Below are 21,545 nucleotides of genomic sequence, written 5' to 3'. Positions count from 1 at the left end.
CAATTTGAGAACCACTGGTCTCCCCCATGAAATCTGTATAATATAGGGTAAAAGCACACAAAAGACCAGATTTCACGGGGGGTGGGGGGAACCAGATTTCCCAGCCTGTGAGGTATTTCTCATGACCGTGAATTTGGTAGGGCCCTACTTATATTTCAGGGCTTGTCAGATGCAGAGAAAGTCCTTCTGGGAACAGCGAACTTCCCTACTCATTTGCTACTGCACTTTCTTCTATGCCTCATGAAATATCCACATCTTCTGCCTCAGTATCAGTATGAAATTTACTTCTTTGTGTGTTTCACTTTTTCGCATTACCAGGCAGACAGCCAGTGCTCCAGAAACCATTGTCTGCGTTCTGGTGGCCTAGCAGTGGACAGTGATAATACAGCTAGCCTCTGAGAAGAACAGGCTGAAGGGCAGGAGCTTGGGAAGAAGCAGAGGCATTTTTTCCCTGGCCACAGGATAATTTGTCCACAGCTACTCAGTGGAGGGTCTGGAAACAAAACTCACAATAGGGGTAGTGGGTAAAGTCTCAGACAGACTGCCATTACCTGAGCTATTGTCTAACAGAGTGGTGAGAAGGTCCTTCTGATCTGGGCCTTGCATAACACAGCACAGGAGCACAACAGCCAACACTGGGGGGCGACATGCTAAACAAACTAAAACCAAATAGGCCACATGGCAGTTTCTTACCAAGACAAGCCTGTATCACAAAGGCTCAGGAAAGTAATATCTAGCACTGCCGGCTCTGTTAAACTTTCACAAGCCTCATTGATCCCGAAACGTAAAAAACAGGTTCAGGGCAAAATTTTCCAAAGCTCTTAAAAGTCACAAAAGTGACTTAGGCACTTACAAGTCTAAATCTCATTGAAAGTCAGTGAGATGTAGGAATTTAAACAATGGGATGTAGGCTCCTAAGTCAGTTAGGGCTTGTCTTCACTGCAGAGTTAACCCGAGAATAACTTGAGTGTTGGCTGACCCAAGAGGGGATACCGGCTAGAATCAGCCCCACTTGTCAACTGCTAACACAATTAATTTGTGTAGCTCGAGTGTTATTTCACGGTGTGTCTGGCTCTCACTTGAACTAGACTAACTCAAGAGGAGTTAACTCTGCAGTGAAGCCATATCCTTATTTAGGCTCTTTTTGAAAAGTTTACCTCCTTGTCTAGGCACAATCATAATACACAGATAGCTGAGCTAACTAAGCAATAAGCCACAACAAAGTGTTCATTACTGACTCCTAAGGTGGAGTACCTTCCATGAGTCAAGAAATAATCATAATATACTATTACTTTACACATACAGTCTATTGCATACAGTACCTTTCATCCAAGGATCTCAAAGTATTTTACAACGGTGGGTAAATATTACCCCTGTTTTAGAGAAAGGGAAACTAAGGGCTGTTCTACACACCGGGGGAGAACCGATTTAACTCAACTGGTGCTGGAACCAATGGAGCTCAATCCGGGCAAATCCCTACCGCGGGTAGTCTTAAAACTTTCAGTTACCAACTGAATTAAGTTAAGCCAATTTAAGGCACTCAAACTGATCTAAAAGTGTCCACACCAGGAGTTTATTTAAAACGATGTAGTTAAACTGGTGTTCAAAGTGGGCATAGACCAGCCGTACAGCACAGAGAAGTGATTTGACTTGTCCACGATCACAGAGCAAATTGGAGGCAGAGCTAGGATTAGAAACCGGGTCTCCTGATTCCCAGTCGGAGGCTCTAATCAGGAGAGGTGAAACCCTAGCCCCAGTGAAGTCAATTGCAAAACTCCCACTGACTTCAGTGGGACCAGGATTTCCCACTAAAAATGCACCAATTCAAGACACGCTGCGCACAACTGTCTCCTATTATAATAGCGCCCTTTAATTTCAAATGACAGATTTCCAGTAATACTTTTAAAATAAAATTTTCTGGAGGAAGGAATTTCATGCTATAGCAGAAGGATAAGACGACAGCAGGGGACAGATCCCAAGCACCTTTTCTATACTATTTGGAATACATGTATTGCTAAATTGTTTCTCTTTTTTTTCATTTTTTTAAAAGTTCCCTGCATAGTTTCTCCCTCCAATCAGTCCCCAATTAGACTGATTTATCGTTCCACAAATATCTAAGGAGCTGATCCTGTCAACAGTTTACTCACAGAAACAGTGCCATTGAGTAAATCTTTGAAGGATCAGGCTGTGAATTGGGAGAGGTAAACAGCTTCTAACAGGGTTCAGAATAAAACAAATTGGCTGGAAGACTACAAATAGCAGGGGAGGGATAGCTCAGTGGTTTGAACATTGGCCTGCTACACCCAGGGTTGTGAGCTCAATCCTTGAGGGGGCCATTTAGGGATTTGGGGCAAAATCAGTACTTGGTCCTGCTAGTGAAGGCAGGGGGCTGGACTCGATGATCTTTCAAGGTCCCTTCCAGTTCTAGGAAATAGGATATCTCCATTAATTTATAATTTAAATAAGTGTCTGAAAGGGCAGAAATGAGGCTTCTTAACAACTGCACTATTTTTCCTGTCTCCTTGTTTCCCTCAGCCCAGTTACCAAGCTTTAGAGACAACTGGGTAGGGTGAAACCTTTACCAAGTGAAAGCTGGTCACTGGCAATTGTTCTTGTCTGAAGCCAGAAAGTGATTTCTTTATTTAACACATGGCTAAAATCGATGAAGTCCTTTTAGAACTAGAGAGGTTACAAAACTGTTGCTTTGTGTGTTTTGTTTTAAGTGGTCAAGAGATCCCCTATTTCTCGCTAGCCTCTTTGTGTGAGATGAACTGGAATTTTCAGGCCTGACGTCAGTGCCAGTGTGACATTTCAACTGAAATTTGTCAGATCCATCAGATCCAATCTCATTGCCTTTTTACAGGGAATTCATGCTCATTGAAGGTGCCAACCTGACATCCTTAAAAGCTGAAGTTCCCTCTTCATCACCGATGCAGTCACCCAGAGCTGGTGCAACCTATTAGGCGACCTAGGCAGTCGCCTAGGGCACTAGCATTTGGGGGGCAGCATTTTCTTCGGCAGCGACCATGGCGGCTGGATCTTCGGCCGCCCCGGTTGTCGTCTGCATTTAGGCAGAGGGAGCTGTGGCAGGGGGGCTCGGGGAGGGCCGCCTGCAGCAAGTAAGGGGGGGGGGGCCGCGGCAGCACGCTGGGGAACTCCCTGCCCCCGCTCACCTCTGCTCCGCCTCCTCCCCTGAGCACGCCGCCCCACTCTGCTTCTCTCCCTCCCAGGCTTGCGGCGCCAAACAGCTGATTGGCACCGCAAGCCTGGGAGGCGGGAGAAGTGAAGCAGCAATGGCGTGCTCAGGGAGGAGGCGGAGCAGAGGTGAGCTGGGGTGGGGAGCTGCCGTGGGGGGGGTGTGCCTCAGGGCTAGGGTGGGTGGGGAGCTGCCGCAGGGCTCGGGGAGGGGGTGGAGCAGAGGTGAGCTGGGGAGCTGCCGCATGGCTCCCTGGGCGGGAGAGGGGGGGAGCTGCCATGGGGGAGGCACCTCAGGGCGGGGTGGGGATGGGGAGCTGCCGCAGGGCTTGGGGAGGGCGTGGAGCAGAGGTGAGCTGGGGTGGGGAGCTGCCACACGGCTCCCCGGGCCGGCGGGGGGTGGGGAGCTGCCGCATGGGGGGGGGGGCCCAGGGCGGGGGGGGGGGGGGGGAGGTGCCGCGGGGGGGGGGGGTGGCGCCTCAGGGCGGAGGGGAGCTGCCGCAGGGTTCGGGGAGGGCGCAAGGTGGAAGTTTCGCCTAGGGCGCGAAACATCCCTGAACCGGCCCTGCAGTCACCATGCATGTTTCCTCACAAACTAATGTGCCTCACCCGTGCCTTGGAAGGACCCTCTGCATGGGTGAGCATCAGTTCAGTCTTCATGCTTATCCAGCACACAACACTGCAGGGTGCTGTGTTCCTCACCCAAACTGCTTCCTGCCCTTGACTCCTATTTAAGTCAATGGGAGTTGAGGACATGTTGCATCTCACGGGAAGTACTCAGCACCTTCCAGCAGTAGGCCCTCAGCTCCTCTTCTGAGACAACCCTAAGTTTACTAGTGCCATCTGGGGCAGTGGATTTTGTGCTACGAGTATGGGTGCTTTTGGAATTCAATCAGGAAGACTATCTTATTCATTCCATCATAGTGGGGCTAGGAAATGGACAGGTGATCTTTGCATGAGCAAAGACTGGTTGAGTAAATACATTTTGCCTCATTTTGTTTCCCCACCTCCCCCATGGAATGGATACGGACACAATTGCATTTGATATAAGAACACAGTGATGTCAAATGTGACAAGTGCATCAAGGAAATTTCAGTCTAGCCACAGAGGAAAACCTACCTACTTAACTTTGAAAAACACCATGTGCTCATTTACTGTATTGTGAATTGGGCTAATAAAAATAGTTTCACTTGTTTAGGATAAGATCTCTGGACTTAATTTTCTTGTTTCACATCATCCATCCATTTGTCCATCTAGCTATGTTCTTAGATATTTATTTAAATTGCGTCACTGAACTATTCAAGGAGGAGTGAACAATGCTGTCTTGTAATGCTGTACATACTGGTATCTGATGGTCCTTAGTTTAGATTTTTAATATTTCATGTTTTCATTACATAATATTTCAATAATTTGTTCATCATGTAGGTGCTTCAGCAAAGGCGTGGGGTGGCTTATAAATACAATTATTATGTAACAATTTCCCCCCCCAGTATTTAGGAAATTTTTCGTTTAGCAAGACATATGGAGTTCTATGGCAGATCTATGTTTAGATCTATGTTTTATTTAGGTGCCGAAATGTAGTTCTAGATTTAGGGTAATAGTTTCAAATACATTTAAGTCACTTAGGAGCTAAAGTCCCATTTAAAAAAAAAATCCCTAAACAACTCAGGAGGCTGAATCCCAGTGAGACTTAGGTTCCTAAGTGACTTGGGCATGTCTGAAAATTTTACTTGTAACAGCTTATCTTTAGAAACCTAGGTTTTAAAATGTTGGCCATTAAGTCAATGGTTCAGACAATGCCGCCAAAGCTGCAGCCTGGTCCCCCGTCTCCCCCCGCACCAGTACCAGTGTGGTGGTTACTGGTCATGCTCCAGTGCCAGGTAATGTGTGGTACCAGATGGTTCATGCTGACTGGGAATTCTGGGGTGATAATATGAGCTCTTTGGAGAATTTGGTTCTGAACACATCAGCTCTTTTTTCAATAATTTCTCCCAGGAGACTGATTCCCTCCATCTGACATGGCATAGAAGTTTAGAGAATATAGTAGGAGATGACACACTCGTAAGTGAATGATGACCCCATATCTGCTTAAACTGGCTCTGATAGCTAATCTAATTTTATCTCTATATCTATAGCTACCTGTCTATTCATGTGCCATATTTACAGAAAACCAACCACTGCAGTGGCAGCACATTTTATTCCCTAACTACACCACTGAAATATGTTAAAATTTTGATTTCATGGCATTTAATCAATTAATTTGACTAATTTCTAGAGAGCTAATCACCCATTTCATGCCTCTTGGATTCTGTTCAATGTAGAAATAAAACAAACAACAACAAATATACAATGTTTAACAATGGGATCCTACCTAAAGAGACACTAAGGAATTTAAACACGTTATTTTAGAATATTTTTTCTTGTAGCTTTTTTTTTTTTTTTTTTTTTTTTTTTTTTTTTAAATACTCTAGTTCCATGCTCCTGAAAGGATGCAGGATACATCATCCATGCAAGAGTGTCAGTGAAAATTGTATTCCTGCTGTTCTCTACTTTCTGACTAGTTATCTTCAAGTAAACAGCTTTATCTTTTTCATATTTAAAACCATTTTGATTTGATAAAAAATAACTGCCATACTTTTTCAATATCTGATTTGTTCATTAGAATAATTGTTATTTCAGATTCAATCTTCCTCTCCTTGAAATGAGTGGTAAAACTCATACGGACTGGAACAGGATCAGGCTGTCCGGGTAGATTTTGTGGCTTTAAAATATCATTAACTACTTTAGGGATGTTGCAACTCCCCATAGGTTTATTTGTTTAAAGGAACAATACAGATTAGTTTAGAAACTGTGGGCTAAATCCTGAAGTCTTTACTGGATTTCAATGGGAGGTTTGCCTGTGTGAGAACTTTGGAAGATGACCCTCAGTTTGAATTTTCTTCCCAGACTGTTTGTATTGGTTATCTTACTGAATGTGATTTTCACAGTCATTCCCACCCAAACATAGCTCTTGTATATATATTATTACTTATTGTGATATAGCTACAGACTTGTATTTGGTGCTTTATAAAAGACACAGAGCAGCTAACAAGTTGAATTCTGAATGGTACAAATACTTACGTTTCAGAATGTTCCTCTGCTCCAGTTCCTCAGCAGTGGGCCTCTGGCTCAGTCGTCTGCGAAAAAAATCCAGGATCAGTTTTTGGACCATATCACATCCTCCTTAGTCCAATGTGTATAAGAGCGACTTTGCGGCACAAAAGGCAGAGAGAGAGACAATGACATTGCTCCATTATGTATACAGTATGTCCCCACTGTGTGTGGTATTATGGACTATACTTTGCTCTTCTATTTCCAACCCACAAAAACCAAAATGTGTTGTCTCATGCTAGAGGTGACCCTCCCACTCCCACCCTGGGCTAATCTGCTAAAAGTTAGGCTGTGCAGATTTCTTCACTTAATTTCCTTCCTTTCATGCCTATTTCCTGACTTTCACAAATATGACAAGTTTAGTTCTAGCTCCCTCCCTCCCTGCCCTCCAGTCTGCTGTGAGTGAGCCTCCCGACTGTACCCAACTTGTCCAAACAGAGTTTGAACACAAAGCCAGTCCACAGAAACAAGGAGGCCTGGTTAGACTTTGCAGACTGCAGAACAATAGCAGCTCTTCTTCTCCTCCTCCTCCACTCTCACTCCACCCTTGGACAGCTTTATTAAATGTACTAATTACAAATGAACATGAATTGAAATCACTTGGCAGTCAACCTGTACGTAATACAGTCAAAACAAATAAGATCTAATTACAAAAGGGAGACTGCAAACAGAAACAATCAGAGAACTCCGACTAGAAAGCAAGAGAGAGTAGCAGAAAGGGGTATTCGAAAAACAAAGAAAACCAGCAAGATGACCTCAGAAATTAACATTTGTTGAGCCTGCTCTTACACCCATTGAAGTCAATGGGAGTTTTGTCATTGCTTTCAATGGGAGCAGTAACAGAACATTAATCACCAGCCAAAACATGAACTTGGGGCCTGATCCTGTGCTGAGTACCCTCCACACACAATGCAGTCATTTACATCAGGGAAGCTGATGACTCTCGTTTAAATAAATGGAAGCTGAGGCCGCCTGATATGGTGTAGGATCAGGGCTACTGTCTGACAAAGTTTAGGAAATGATTTCAGGCTTCTCAGAACACACTGGCCCCAATCCGCAGCTGCAGCCAAAGAATGCACAGCACATCACAGGAGGGAAGTGCAGCAGTTTCTTCAAATCATCTTTGCACTCCCCTGATCCTGGAGCTACTGTGTGCCCGTCTGCTACCCAGGCATAAATTACAGCAGCCTAAGGACTGCTCTATATTGTGCTCATTCCCTATGGCCTCAAGGAGTTGTTATAGCAGCTGGGATTCACAGCAATGCTGGGACTTCCTCTAGGCATACACCCTATGCCAGAGGTATCACCACTCAGCTCTATGAAGATTCACATATGCAGGGGGTATAATCCCATGGCCAGTTATGCTGGTTTTATGATTCATTTACACCACTGCAGTAGCAAAAAGTGACCTTAATGCAGTAGAGAATTAGGACCATTAGCTTGTTCTCTTTGCCATGGTTGACTGGACAATTACTTCACTGGAAAAGTGCTGAAAATGACAGAAACTCATCCTTAATTCAGAATGAATGAATGTTTGTAAAGCACTCTGAAGATGGAATGTGCTATTCAAAGATTATTATTTATTATTATTATCCTTAAGATACAGTAACTCTTGCTAACGGGACACTTAGATAGTTCACCTTATTGTTAGGAGGCCATTAAAAGCATTTTGTTACTAGCAGTGTATGGGAATCAAAGAATAAAAATCACACAGTTTAACTTGGCAATATGTAGCTCTAGTGACTGAGTTACATAATGCTTCTTGTGCATCACATTGTGAGAGTTCTCAGTAAGATGCATCAGAGGAATGCTGAGGCTAGATTCCAGCCACTGAGCAGGTGACCATTTCCACAGGGACAAACAGCACACAGTAAGAAAAGAGAGCAATCTGTGTGACTTTATGAGGAGGATGTTACTATCAAGGGCCTTTTGCCCGCAGTAAAAAAACAAAATGGGATTAAAAAGGATCAGCTAAAAATCTCATTTTCAGACATCAGAGTAAGTGAATGCTGGCCATTTCCGAACACAGGGCCAAATCCTGCGACTTCTGTTTTTGTCTGAGTGAGGAATGAGTAAAAACTGATTTAGCACTCAAGCATTTATCTCATAATGAAAAATGTACTTTCTAGGGCAAATCCTTAACTGGCATAAATCAATGTAGCGTCACTGAACCAATAGAGCTACACTGATTTATACCAGCTGACAGCCTGGCCCCTTGGCTTTATCTCCTGACAGGACCATAAGAAAAATCTAAATGGAGTCATGAGCACTGTGCAACCTCTTCTGTAGTTTAGATTACCTTGTGACAGCTAGGATGAGCAAAGGCCTATCCTAAAACTATTGTATTTACAGTGTATTTAACATACGGTTATTTGTAGGCTTGAGCCAGCTCTTGAGAGTATAAAAGCTTCAAAGATCGTTGTATTGAGTTGGGCCCCATGAACCTTCACAGACTTTTGTATCAGTAAGTGTTACATTTTTGTGCGTTCTTGGCTCAATAGAGGTTTTCCCTGGGGAATCTGGAATCCCTAAGGGGTGATGAATGCAAAATCCCCAGGCTGGTTATACAGATACCCAGCCTTTTGAGGCATGACTTCCTGAGGAGAGGAGAAATTTTCCGGAGGCTGGGAGACAAAGCAAAATTTTTGGTATAAAAGACTGGGTTTATCCTGACAGAGGGGCCTGTTTTTAGATTCAGCAAATGGACCTTACCTTTGGTCCAAGCAAGGATCCAAACCTGCTGAAAGGTTGGAAGAACTTTGCCCTGTCAGACTCCTCCATTTGGTCAATAGGTAACTTCTGGTACATTCAGTATGTGATCCTTTGGCTATTTTTCATGTTTTCTCTGCATGTTTTTGTCCTTAAATAAATGTACTATGCTTTGAAAGAGCTATGTGGTCACTTATAACCACTTACATTCCCTGGTCACAGCCCTTGGAAAAAAAGCAAAGTGCAGGGGTTGGCCATTAGTCAGATCTGCTTGAGATAACTGCAACCTCAAACCCGATCTGGGGAGAGAAGGGACACGGGTTCCTGCCCAGAAAGAGATGCTGGCTGGAGGCCTGAGAGGGCATTCCTTGAGCAGATCATGGAGAGGGTCAATGGTGCAGTTACCCTGAAACTGTGACATACCTGTCCCCAAAATGATAGCTAGAGAGTAAAGAAATGCTGTTCATGGCCTTCCAAAAGTTTGCTGCAATCCAATACTAAGTATAGGCGATTAGAAGAGAACTAGGGAAGAGAATAGTAATCACATCTCATGTTTCCATGCATATTTTAACTGTTAGCAGAGGTCAGGAAAGAACTGCCTTCACACCTCCTGGCTCAGCAGTACACAACTGGCTAAGTGCATTTATGAGGCTTAGGAGTTTCACTTTCTTCTGCAGCATCAGTTTTTAAACCATGGCTAGAAATAGGATACCAAACTTGAGGGGCTTATTTTCCTATTGAGAATCAGCCTTCTCTAATCAGTCTTCTGCAATTAGGATTTATTAGATGGGGGAAAACATTGTCTTGCCAATTAATTAAGTTCTCAATTGCCTACATGCTAAACTGAAGGCTTCTCAAGCAAGGAATCCCTATCCAAAGAAGCACAATATTAAACATAGGAGCTCTACACTTGTACAATTCCTGACAGAAAACTTAAGATACTGTTAAAACTGAAAATGTGCCTGACACACTCTCTCTTCCTTCAAGTTGTTCTTCCTGACAGTTCTCTTTGTTGCAGGTCTCTTGGTACCTTTCATGACAATGCTTCTCCCTCCCTCCCTTTACTGATTTTTAATTTCCCAGGGAAACCCATAAGGTGCATTTGCTGAATTTCAGCTATCAAATAACGACTATCTTTTGCCTTCCTGCTATTTTAAACATTCAGCTCCAGTTAGATTTTTGCATTTGTGCAGGCAAATACAAAGAGCATGAGTGAGGCAACGGCTAGCGGATACAAGACTATATTTAGCTCCAATGAAGATGAATTTAGAATGGGGTTGGTTAGATAATCAATTTTTCCCTGTGGAAAATTTTGATTTTTGGAGAAAATTTGAATATTGAAACATTTCAGTAGTAATACAAACAAACAAAAAGATTAAAAATGCTGCAGTGGTACCTTGTGGAATCTATTGTTCGGTTGCCTCATGCTCCCATGATGACCAGAGTCTCCCCTCTTGGATAGCTACATGGGAGTCCCAGGTCCTGGTGCATCATAGGAGATGTAGCTTGGCTGGGAAGCCCAGCCCATGGAGCAAAATGAGGATGTGCGGCAACCAAACTACAACTCCCATAAGGCACTGCAGCAGCATATCCAAATTAAAATATTTTGATTTTTATGTGAAAATTTTCAGTGTTTTAATGAAAAACTGAAATTTTCTGTGAAAAATTGTGTTTACTCAAAAACCTAATTTTCTGTTGAAAAACAGTTTCAATGGAAAATTTTTAACCAGCCCTAGTTTACACTGTTGGAAAGATTTTTAGCAAATGCAGTCAACTGTTTTTTGCTTTATTGCCTTGCTCAAACATCTGTGGATAGTCAAAAATATTGTAAAGCTGGCCTTCTGGGTAAAGCCCCAAACTTGGGTTACTTTGATTACTTCCTTTTGTAGGCCTCCTTGGGGCCAAGTGAGTCAGCTTCTGCTTGAGACATCTCCAAAAGTTTATTATTATTGGAGATTTTTAAGAATGGGTTAGTCAAATACCTGTCAGGAATGGTCTAGTTATTACTTAGTCCTGCCTTGAGTGCAGGGGACTGGATGTATTGATGTATTGAGATGATGTATTGAGGTCCATTCCAGTCGTACACTTCTATGATTATCTTCTGTTCCAGCTCAGTAAGGAATTGTTTTACGCTCAGGAGAAGTTACAGGTTACTCAAGAAAAGCTCTTTAAGATTTTTCAGAAAAGTATGGGCTGTTCAGCATGCATCAAATTAAGTCTTCCAGAAAAAAAGTCACCATTCATAGTCAAAATGTAGCTTCTCTTAATTCGCTATCCCTAAAAAAATAAGACAACTTGCTTGAGATTTTGCCTATAATACATGGGATTTATGTATTTAAAAAACTAAAACAAACAAACCAACCAACCAACCAACCAACCAACCCCACATTGTCTGATGTCCTGATAGATGTAATCTTGGCTAGAAAATCCATAAACTCTGAATCTAGTCAAAAAAACTGAATGAACAGATAGATTTATAACTCTGGATACAAATGGAGTTGTATGACTGTTTGAACAATGACATACTCGGGCCCGTAATCTTCAATAAAATCACAGGTATGATATCACTAACCCAATAAAATCCTTTTTTAAAAATGAACATCCTTTTTACACGAGGAATATCACAGCCAGGCACTCAGTATTTTCTTGGAGAATTATTGCATTTCTCAGGGCTTTCAAAAGATGAAGCCGTAGCCTAGCATAAAAGTCACGCACTGAGGCCCTGATCCTCTTCCCACTGAAATTAATAACAAAATTCCCTTTGATTTCTGTCATTCAGGATCAGGTTTTAGCCCTCCATCCCCAAATGGAACATCCTTTATACTTTACTGTTTCATTAAAAAAGAATGACAGAAGTATAATAATTGCATCTACAATGCAATAATAACTCTACAGCAATAACATTTCCCTCTGGGTAAACTCTGAGTTCTCAAATTCCTAATCTTTGAAAGGAGAGTGCCTACTATGAATTAGCTAATTCAAAAATATATTTCATGGGCAACAAAATAAAAAAAACTTCACAAAGGCTGGCTGGGGAACTAAGATGTGCTAGATGGCTATTAGATGAATATTAGGACCCATAATAATAAAGCAAACATGTTATTCTAAAATGCTAGAGATCTTGTTCAATTGTACTCTTATTGTACACACCATATCGCAAAAAGAAAATGAGTTCTCCAGACACAGAAACACTGGTCCAAAATCCAATTTTACAAGTCTAACATGAGTAGCAATAATCCAGAACCAGGATTAGAGCTCAGGATTTCCTGTCTTCCTGCCCTGAGTTCAATTAACTACCTATAGAATAAAAAGGCACTATGGGGATTACACAGAGTTTAGTAGATCTTCTTCTCATGTTCCCAGGCCAAGGTCACAACTGTGGTTTAGTAGATCTGTCCTCTAATTAATTTTGTGTCCCTCTAAATCTGTGCTGTGCATGAACACACTTTTCTTTTCAGGAACAGGCCTCTAAATGTATGTTTTATATGAACGTTTTGGAGGGGGAGAACCTCATGGATACTCAGCTATTGCCCCTCTCCTCTTTATAAGTTCCTCCTTGTGACCTAAAATTCTCTGTTTCCCCCCCTAAATATCACAGCTTAGAAGGCCCTTTGCTGTCCTCTCTTTTACTTTTATTTGGTTTTCATGTACTGCTGTGGCGATCTAATACTTGGAGGCTCCACTGTGAAACCATCTGGTCCCTGGTGTAACTGCAGTGGAGTCATTGATCATCTGTTGTCTAATAGCCTCCCGTGCAGTCCTTTGGACTGTTCTCTTAAATAAAGGGATAGATGATGGAACCTAGAACCTTTCAACTCTCAGTCACGTCTTCAAATCCAGCTAAGGGTAATAGTAACTAAAGTCACCTTCATCTGATGGTTGTTTGGGAGCTTATATAAAATGCATTGGTGGTCTCTCTCCAACCCCGGGTAGGTAGGTGTTTCACAGCACAAAAGCCACAAGGCACACTTGCTCGAAGACACAACATAGAGGGTAAAGACTGAATGGGTATGGAAAGAGAAGAACCCTGTCACCTATAGAGATGATTCATCCAGTGCAAGGCTGAGACCTGTTGGTGGACAATGTGGATTTACTATGGCTCCCCTTGCTATCCGTGTTCTGTGAATAAATAGATGTCTTCCATTTCTAATGTTATCAATATTCAATTAGCCTTTTTTTTAAAAAGGTCTCTATAAAGTGCATACAACTATTTGCTACTTCATTTATTCATGTGTTCCTTAATTATAAATATGTCCATCCAACTGCGGAATCACATATTGGGAATTCTATTAGTTATAACCCATACACTAAATACTTCAGTACTTGTACCGCTTAATGCTGCAAAATCTCCACTGTTATAGCAAATACAGACTATTCAAAGAAAACAGGCAAATAGAGTTGTTCATACTGAAAAGATCTGTCAGTGCCAGGGGTGAACAATGACATACAGACAATAAGTAAAAATCACTTAATAAATCAAAATTAATTCCAAACAATTAGTTTTAGATTCCAGGGATATCATAAAGAAACATCACCTTCCAAACATTAAGCCAGAAATTGGACTGTTCATTGATTCTTATTATTCACAAGAATTCCAAATATGTGTTTTTAAAATTAAAAATAATAACATTTTCAACAATTTAAAACATGGCAAGTAAGGTTCTGAGGGAAGGGATGTATGGGAAAATAATATGATCTCCACACTCTCTCTTTCTGTATTGTTAATGAAGTGGAAAAATCTGGGAACTGCACAGGTTTTTGACATTTAAGAGTGGTTAACTCCTTCAGGCTGGAGGCATTTCAGATTCTCACTGTGTTATGAAGAGTGGTGGATGAAGAGTAGTGGATGGTTGCAGGAGCTGTGCCCTAAAAAGTATATGCGGGGTTATTGTAGCTGTGTTGATCCCAGAATATTAGAGACACAAGGTGTGTGAGGTAATGTCTTTTAATGTCTTTTTGTTGGTGAAAGAGCCAAGCTTTTGAGCTTATACAGAGCTCTTCTCCAGGTCTCGGAAATGTGACTTCACCTTGAATGGTCTCTTGAAATATGTGTTAATTACTTATGCTAAACAATCTGTTCCACCTTGTATTTAGCTGTGGCACACTGAATATGCTTCCCAGACCTGAAGAAAGTGGAAACTCAAAAGCTTCTCTCTCTCACCAATAGAAGTTGGTCCAGTAAAAGCTATTACCTCAACCACCTCGTCTCTCTAAAAAGTACATGTAAGATACAGCTTTTCCTACAGTAGCTATTTGGTAGTCAGATGTTGTTTTCATTTATTATTATTATGAATCTTTTTTTGTGTGTCACCACATGTAAAATCACCGCTCATCTTTTTTTAATGTCTTCATGAATTTTGGGTTTAGCTATTACTTATTCAACATGTATGTCTCCTGCCCTCTAACAGTCCCAACAATTATTTATTCCCATTTAACTACCAGTACACATTCACAACCCCTTCCCATTCTTAGATTTCACATTAGTAAAGCACGGGAGTAATCTTTTAACTGATAGCATTTCCCTGGAAGTTCAGTGAAAACGTGCTGTACCAGATGCATGCAATACTGGAAGTGTTCACTCTGATAAATCTGGGTTCATTAAGCAGAAGTGCAACAGTTAAAGACACAGATGCCTCTTGGAAAACTTTGAAATTATTATTATTATTATTTTAGAGATCAAAGGACAGTTTTGTGTCAGTTACACCAGCATATCAGGAGTTAATTGCAATGACCTCAGTAGAGTTATGCTGGATTTGCACCAAAATAACAGAGCAGAATTTAGCCCATACTCTGTTTTTCCTTCCTTCTTTTTATATTAAGGACATCTGTATGCTGACAGAATTTTTTTCCCCCTCAGGACAAGTCTTTCCTCTGTTGGACTTACTTCCTCACTTAAGGCCAGGGAGTTGCACCCGCTTACACTTGTGCTGAATTTGGGCCAGGAAGTCATAATCCTTTCTTTGTTGCATCATAACTATTTCCACAGCAAACAAATGTAATGTTGCAAAGAGGATTATTATTTCAAATGAGGAATTAGCAGCAGGAATTGATAATCTCTAACGTAGCAAAGATCCTGTTTCCATACAAATATCCTTAAATAATAATAATAATAATAAAAAAACAACCGGGGGGGTGGGGGGGTGGGGAGGAGGAGGGAACAAAACATGAACACACAAAGAAAAAACATGCAGAGGGATATAAAAAACCAACATGATATGTTAGCAGTATTGTCTCTAAATAATAATATTTTACATTAGCTTTTTACATTCTCCATGAATTTTCTAGTGCTCACTGATATCTTTTCATAGATCACCTTCTCAAATACCCATGCACATACCACCACCTCCTCCTGTACACCCACCCCTCATCACCAGTAGCATTCAGGCTGTATTTTGAAGGCTGAAGAAACTTCACCAAACTAGAAGCCTGCTTTATTATCCCAATCCAAGTGTAATGGTTGCTGGGGGACTGCTAACCTTTTCATAAGGAATATTTCCTAATTAGAATTGATGTTAAACAAAGAAAGTGGAGGGGGGAGGCCTGACAACCTTTTCCTTTCTGCAAAATAGAACAGGAGATATAATCCTGGCCTAACTGGTCTAAAGAATCATTATCCTTTTACACTTTAAAATACTTTGATCTTTAAGCCCCACTGGGACTCCGTCATAAATTAAACTCTTGACAAGGACATTGCAAAAGAGGAGACTGGTAAAAATGACAAATTCTTTTTGTTTGCTCTCTAAAGAAATGTAAAAAAAAGTTAAGTAAAAATTGTGTTTTGAGTTTTTCACTAGAATGAATAGACTATTTGGATGATACTCAGAATCTGAAGCTGAATAGACTTATTATTACAGAATGTTCTGTATGCAAGCGCTAAAACGCATGTGTTCATGGCAGTTTACTGGTCTACATTCCGCAGGAGAGTCCTGGATTTCCCCCTAGAGTCCTGCAGATCTGTCCTACATGTAGTAGGGCTGCCAGCCGTGAAATATTTGCCCCTGTAATTTGGAACTCTTGCTACAAGGGGATACTCTCTTCACTGCTGTGCAGGTAGGTACTGGGGACCTGGCTTCAAATTAGTCTTTGGGAAGTAACAAATGAAGTAAGTGTGGTAGCCTCAGCCTAGTCCCTAATGAGTATCAGTTGACATCACCAAAAGAGCCCACTGTACGGCTGGCCCAGGATTAAGCTAGTAGATAGATTGCAAGTCAGTGTTAAAATGCACTGTCAGAAATGGATGGGGAAACCCTGCACAAAGTCTGTTCCACATTTATGCTTAACTTTTTCCATTACTACAAAATCTGCTATTTCACATTCATCAGTCTTCCACAGACGTGTCAAAAATTAAAGGACTTGCTCCCTTCCAGCCCAATCTTGAAGGGCTCACATTGACCGTGTAACCCAACAAAGCAGGAGCTAGTTTTACTTATATCACACTAGTTTCACACAGCACACTCCTACGGACCTCTCTTTAGATTTTTTTGAGGCAGGGTTTATTTGGGTAGCAGGGTCCTGAATACTAAACTGGAACATTACTCAGTCATCCAAAGAACTACATACTGTCATACACATTGCGTAAGAACAAAAGCCCAACAAACAACCCCTCCAACAACAAAAGCACTGGCATGACGTTTTTGGCTGAGAGCTAATGCTAATGAGGTTGTAAATTGTTCTCAGTGCTCATGTTTATAATTATCTGATTAGTATTTAAAAGCAACTTTTAAGAAAAGAAGTATAGTGCTAAATCCTTTATGCTGCTGGCTCCTGCGGTTTCATGCATGAAAATACATATTTACATTTAATAACAACAATAATAGAGGATTTTCATTCTTGTTTATTTTAATATTGGCATTTAACATTTTAATATTTAGGGCCAGATTGTGGTTGATCTAGCGCAGATACACAAAGATGCGGGAAGGGACAGGGCATATGGAATGCAAGTCAGAAGATCAAAGCTGACATAGCAAGTGAGACAATGGTAGGCAACTGGTGTGCTGACACCACTGCCTATCATGCTGACCAATGTTGTCTCATTGTTTCCTTGTGCTTCCCATATTTGTCTGTATCCACCTGTTTGGTCTTAAATTGTAAACTCTTGGGGGTAGGGACCATCTTTTTTGTGTTTGTTCAGTGCCTAGCATAAGGAGGTCTGGTCCATTACTGGGATTCCTTAGGACTACTGCAATACAAATAAGTGGAAGGGGAGAAATAGAAGAAGGGGGGAACAAATGCATGCCATACCTTTTCAAAAGGCTTAGTAATTACTCTGTTGTGGCTTCTAGAGCACTGGTTCTCAAAGCTGGTCCGCTGCTCGTTCAGGGAAAGCCCCTGGTGGGCCGGGCCGGTTTACCTGCCGCGTCCGCAGGTTCAGCCGATTGGGGCTCCCACTGGCCGCGGTTCGCTGCTCCAGGCCAATGGGGGCTGTGGGAAGGGTGGCCAGAACATCTCTCGGCCCGCACTGCTTCCCTCAGCCCTCATTGGCCTGGAGCCGCGATCGGCCAAACCTGCGGACGCGGCAGGTAAACAAACCGGCCCGGCCCACCAGGGGCTTTCCCTGAACAAGCTGCAGACTGGCTTTGAGAACCACTGTTCTGGAGACAAAGCCAGAACCTTCCATTGCTGTAGAGTCTCTTCCCCGCTCTCATATGACGTTAAGCCATGACAGAGCCCCGATTTTTTTTTTAACAGTGTAAAAATATTAGTATAATCTCTTAACTATTCTGAGAGAGAAGGTGAGGGGCTTTCTGCTTCTTTGATGACCCCTGGATAATAATCTACCTGCTTTACAGAGGTAAATTTGTCCCCTTGCGCAAGGCCCTGCCAGCCACTATCCTTCCACTATCCTTCCTTCTGGTGGAGGAGGCCTGGAGAGGATTGCCTTTGGAACCAGCCAATGCTGCTCCTTAAAAAGCTGAGATGTCATTGCTGAGTGATGCACAATCCTGCTGATTGGTGGAGCACCTTGCCCTTTGTAGGCCAAGAGAGCAAGAAATCCAGAATCTCTCCAAATACTTTCATCACCAACAGCCCAATTAAAAATGCATGCAGCATGATTACTGAATCACCAGTGTACTACTCCTGCCCTCAAACCCCTATCATACTGGACTAGGATTTCCAAATTTTCAGGGCTAGTTTTTAATCCAGACAGTTGTCAGCAGGAATATATAAGCAGACGGTGCCCACTTTTATTATTGTAACAAAAGAAAACTTGTTGAAGATTTTGCTGACAGATTGAAGAATATAGGTATTTTTTGGATCACTGTTCCAAACCTACGCTAAACATATCCACTCTGGGCAGGTCTACACTAACCCCCCAATTCGAACTAAGGTACGCAACTTCAGCTACGTGAATAACGTAGCTGAAGTTCGAAGTACCTTAGTTCAAACTTACCTTGGTCCAGACGCAGCAGGCAGGCTCCCCCGTCGACTTCGCGTACTCCTCTCGCCGAGCTGGAGTACCGCAGTCAACGGCGAGCACTTCCGGATTCGACTTATCTCGTCCAGACAAGACGTGATAAGTCGAACCCAGAAGTTCGATTTGCTTGCCGCCGAACTACCGGGTAAGTGTAGACCTACCCTTAGGGTAAAAGTAACATCCTGAATGCTTATTCCTATGATATATAATTCATCACTGGCATCACTGTCTACTAAATTCAGCAATCTCAGTTAAGAGTTGGGTTATCGAAGATGCTAGGTTACTAAATTAACTGGATGTGCCACATAGATATGTGGTTTCCCTGTAGTCTGCTATGTTGCAGATTATTAGAAATCTCCATTGTGAGCCCAATATTTGCAGTAAGTATTACAGCTATAGATTTAAAGGACACTGAGATTTGGTCTAGCACTCACTCTCTTCACTGCGGACCAAAGCATGTTTCTATTAAAATTATTAATGTGATTTATAATTCCACAAGGTGCATAGCCGAGGGGGGTATATTTTAATCTCCACATATGGTGTGAACTGTGCACATAAATCCCAGTGCAATGAGATGTGAACATACCTCTTAGCCATGTTTCCTGTAAAATAAATAGTTGTGACTAGGCATGCAAATAAAACACATCTCTCTTGACCTCAAAGTGACCCTTGAGGTTCTCCACAGTCTTTCAGGAAGAATGTGCAATATTTCAAGCTTGTATAATTTTATCATATGTAATGGTAGATATAGTAGTTTTCTTGAAACTGATCTGACTATCCAAAAATTATTTAATTCCCTTAAATTGTAATGTGAAGGTCATGAAGCAATACTTACCACAGTCCGAATACAGGCCAAATGTTAAAGGTAACTTTTTTAATTATTCAGATACAACAACTTGCACATGAAATTATCATGTTTATACACACAAACAGGTGATCATGCGTGCAAACTGGATTGTTACAAATCCAAAAATCCAGCTTGTGCTCACGAACATGTTCATGCCTATTTAAAGGCTGGCTAAAGAATTGGCCTTGCATGTTGACTGCTTTATGGGAGTTACCACATATCAATTGTCAATCAGGCCATAACATGTTGAGAACGAAGGAGAAACTAAGAGAAGTTAAATTCTTTGACCAAAAAAGCAATTTCTTCATCTTACAATCATCAGCCTATAAACAAGAAATTTATTCCTGTCAGTCTGCTTCCTTTATCTACTTGCATTGCTTTCTGATTTGTTTCCTTTACAGAATTTACAAGGTCATCCAATCTGTACAACAATTGTTCTTGTGATTAACTCCCTACAATCAGCAGACACAAAACGAAAAGATTTATGATCAGATTTTTCAAGGTGGAAATTTATGACCTGGTTCTTAGTGGAGTTGCCCTATATTTGTCTGCATTCAGTATAACAAGAAAAAAAAGCTATTTTCTTATTTTAGATCTAGGGCATTAAATTTGTAAACAGCCATTTCCTTGTTTTAGTTCCAGACTATGTCACAATTTTTTTTTATTTAAATACATCATTCTTTAGCCAAGTAAAAAACTATCTGGATTCTTTGTGGTTCTCCTATTTATTGCAGTGATATAAAGACTATTTTTATTAGTGACATATCCTTTTTTATTATTCCTACTGCAAGCTCACATTATATTATACATATCAGGAATGATTTCACCCAATGCTGAAATGCAGCTGTTTCTGGATGGAAACAGTTAGTTGTTTAACAACTAACACCACCGCCACACAATTTAGAGTAGGAAACAAAGGACACCACATCCCATTGAAATTACAGAGGAAAGTTAAGTAGACAAAGTATATTAGTCTCTGCAGTGCTAAGAACATGTCTCAGGCCTGTATTTGGACAAATGTATCTAGATTTGTATAAAAATGAACGGGGTGGGGATGGAATTGGCAACCCAGTTGTATTCACTAATTTGGTTTCCACAAAGAAAGGACTGGAGAAACATGCACCATAATGAGACTGTAGAGTGACTTGTACTGATTCTATCACTGCAGACAGCAGGGGTACTGATCGGTCATAGGAATAATAGACTTATTCAATGATTGGTAGCACCTCTGACTGAAATACAAATCTTTAATGCAACACAAACACTTTCCATTTAATGAGTGACCACGCTGATGTCTTTGCGGAGATTTTGTCCTTAAATTCCACTTTCAAGTCACAGTTGTCTATGATTAAGACAAGAGCATCCCTTTAGTCTCATCATTTAAAATAACAAAAATAAATAATCTTGACACATTTAGAAGTCGGGCTCTGACACAGTCATGTCTGCCAAAAGGACAGACTGCAGTCAACTAGTATATATCTCTACTCATACAAGTCTGCTCTCACACACATGGCACAACATCCACTGGACTAGCTTTGCTGAAACTGGCACAGGGAGGTATAAATTTCATCCTGGGGTGGGGGTTTCCCCGTTTGGAGGGTGGCAGGCAGAGGATGATGCATCTGCTACCAATTCTTAGAGTTCTACTTGGGGTGGGGAGCTTTAGTTTGCAGATAAGGGAGCCTGATGAGGGGATGTGCTGAATCAGTGCATTCTGTGGCAACACTGGGCAAGACCCCTTCCCTCTTCCTGGCCTGCTCCATATCCTTTCTGGTCTGAATTGGCCCCTTAGGAGCCTAATATGTTAAGAACGCTAACTCTTAAAAAAATTGAACAAATTATTAATGTATGAATTCATACATGGTGTAAGAGGTTGGACCTCTGCTTTAAGAGGGGAACCTCATTCCTGATATAGGGAACAATCCTATTTTTATTTGCATTACAGTGGCACCTACAGCCCCACCCTCCACCCCCGAGTTCATGGCCCCATTTTGCTTAGTACTGAAAATGCATAGTAAGACAGGTTTCAGAGTAGCAGCCGTGTTAGTCTGTATCCGCAAAAAGAACAGGAGTACTTGTGGCACGTTAGAGACTAACAAATTTATTAGAGCATAAGCTTTCGTGGACTACAGCCCACTTCTTCGGATGCATATAGAGTGAAACATGCATCCGAAGAAGTGGGCTGTAGTCCACGAAAGCTTATGCTCTAATAAATTTGTTAGTCTCTAA

General features: G+C 41.5%; 1 protein-coding gene across 1 annotated transcript in view; it reads right to left on the bottom strand.

Annotated features, from left to right (window-relative positions):
* Positions 1 to 21,545, bottom strand: part of PHACTR1 (phosphatase and actin regulator 1) — a gene marked incomplete in the record, with an annotated part of 425,183 nt that overhangs the window by 31,113 nt on the left and 372,525 nt on the right. Inside the window, 1 exon segment of the mRNA XM_034762321.1 lies at positions 6,316 to 6,371. Within this exon segment, the coding sequence (XP_034618212.1) occupies positions 6,316 to 6,371 (56 nt within the window).

This window comes from Trachemys scripta, chromosome 2, assembly GCF_013100865.1.
Source record: "Trachemys scripta elegans isolate TJP31775 chromosome 2, CAS_Tse_1.0, whole genome shotgun sequence".
Lineage (NCBI taxonomy): Eukaryota > Metazoa > Chordata > Testudines > Emydidae > Trachemys > Trachemys scripta.
The sequence above is the reverse complement of the archived record's forward strand: the minus strand, read 5'-3'. Positions and strand labels throughout refer to the sequence as shown.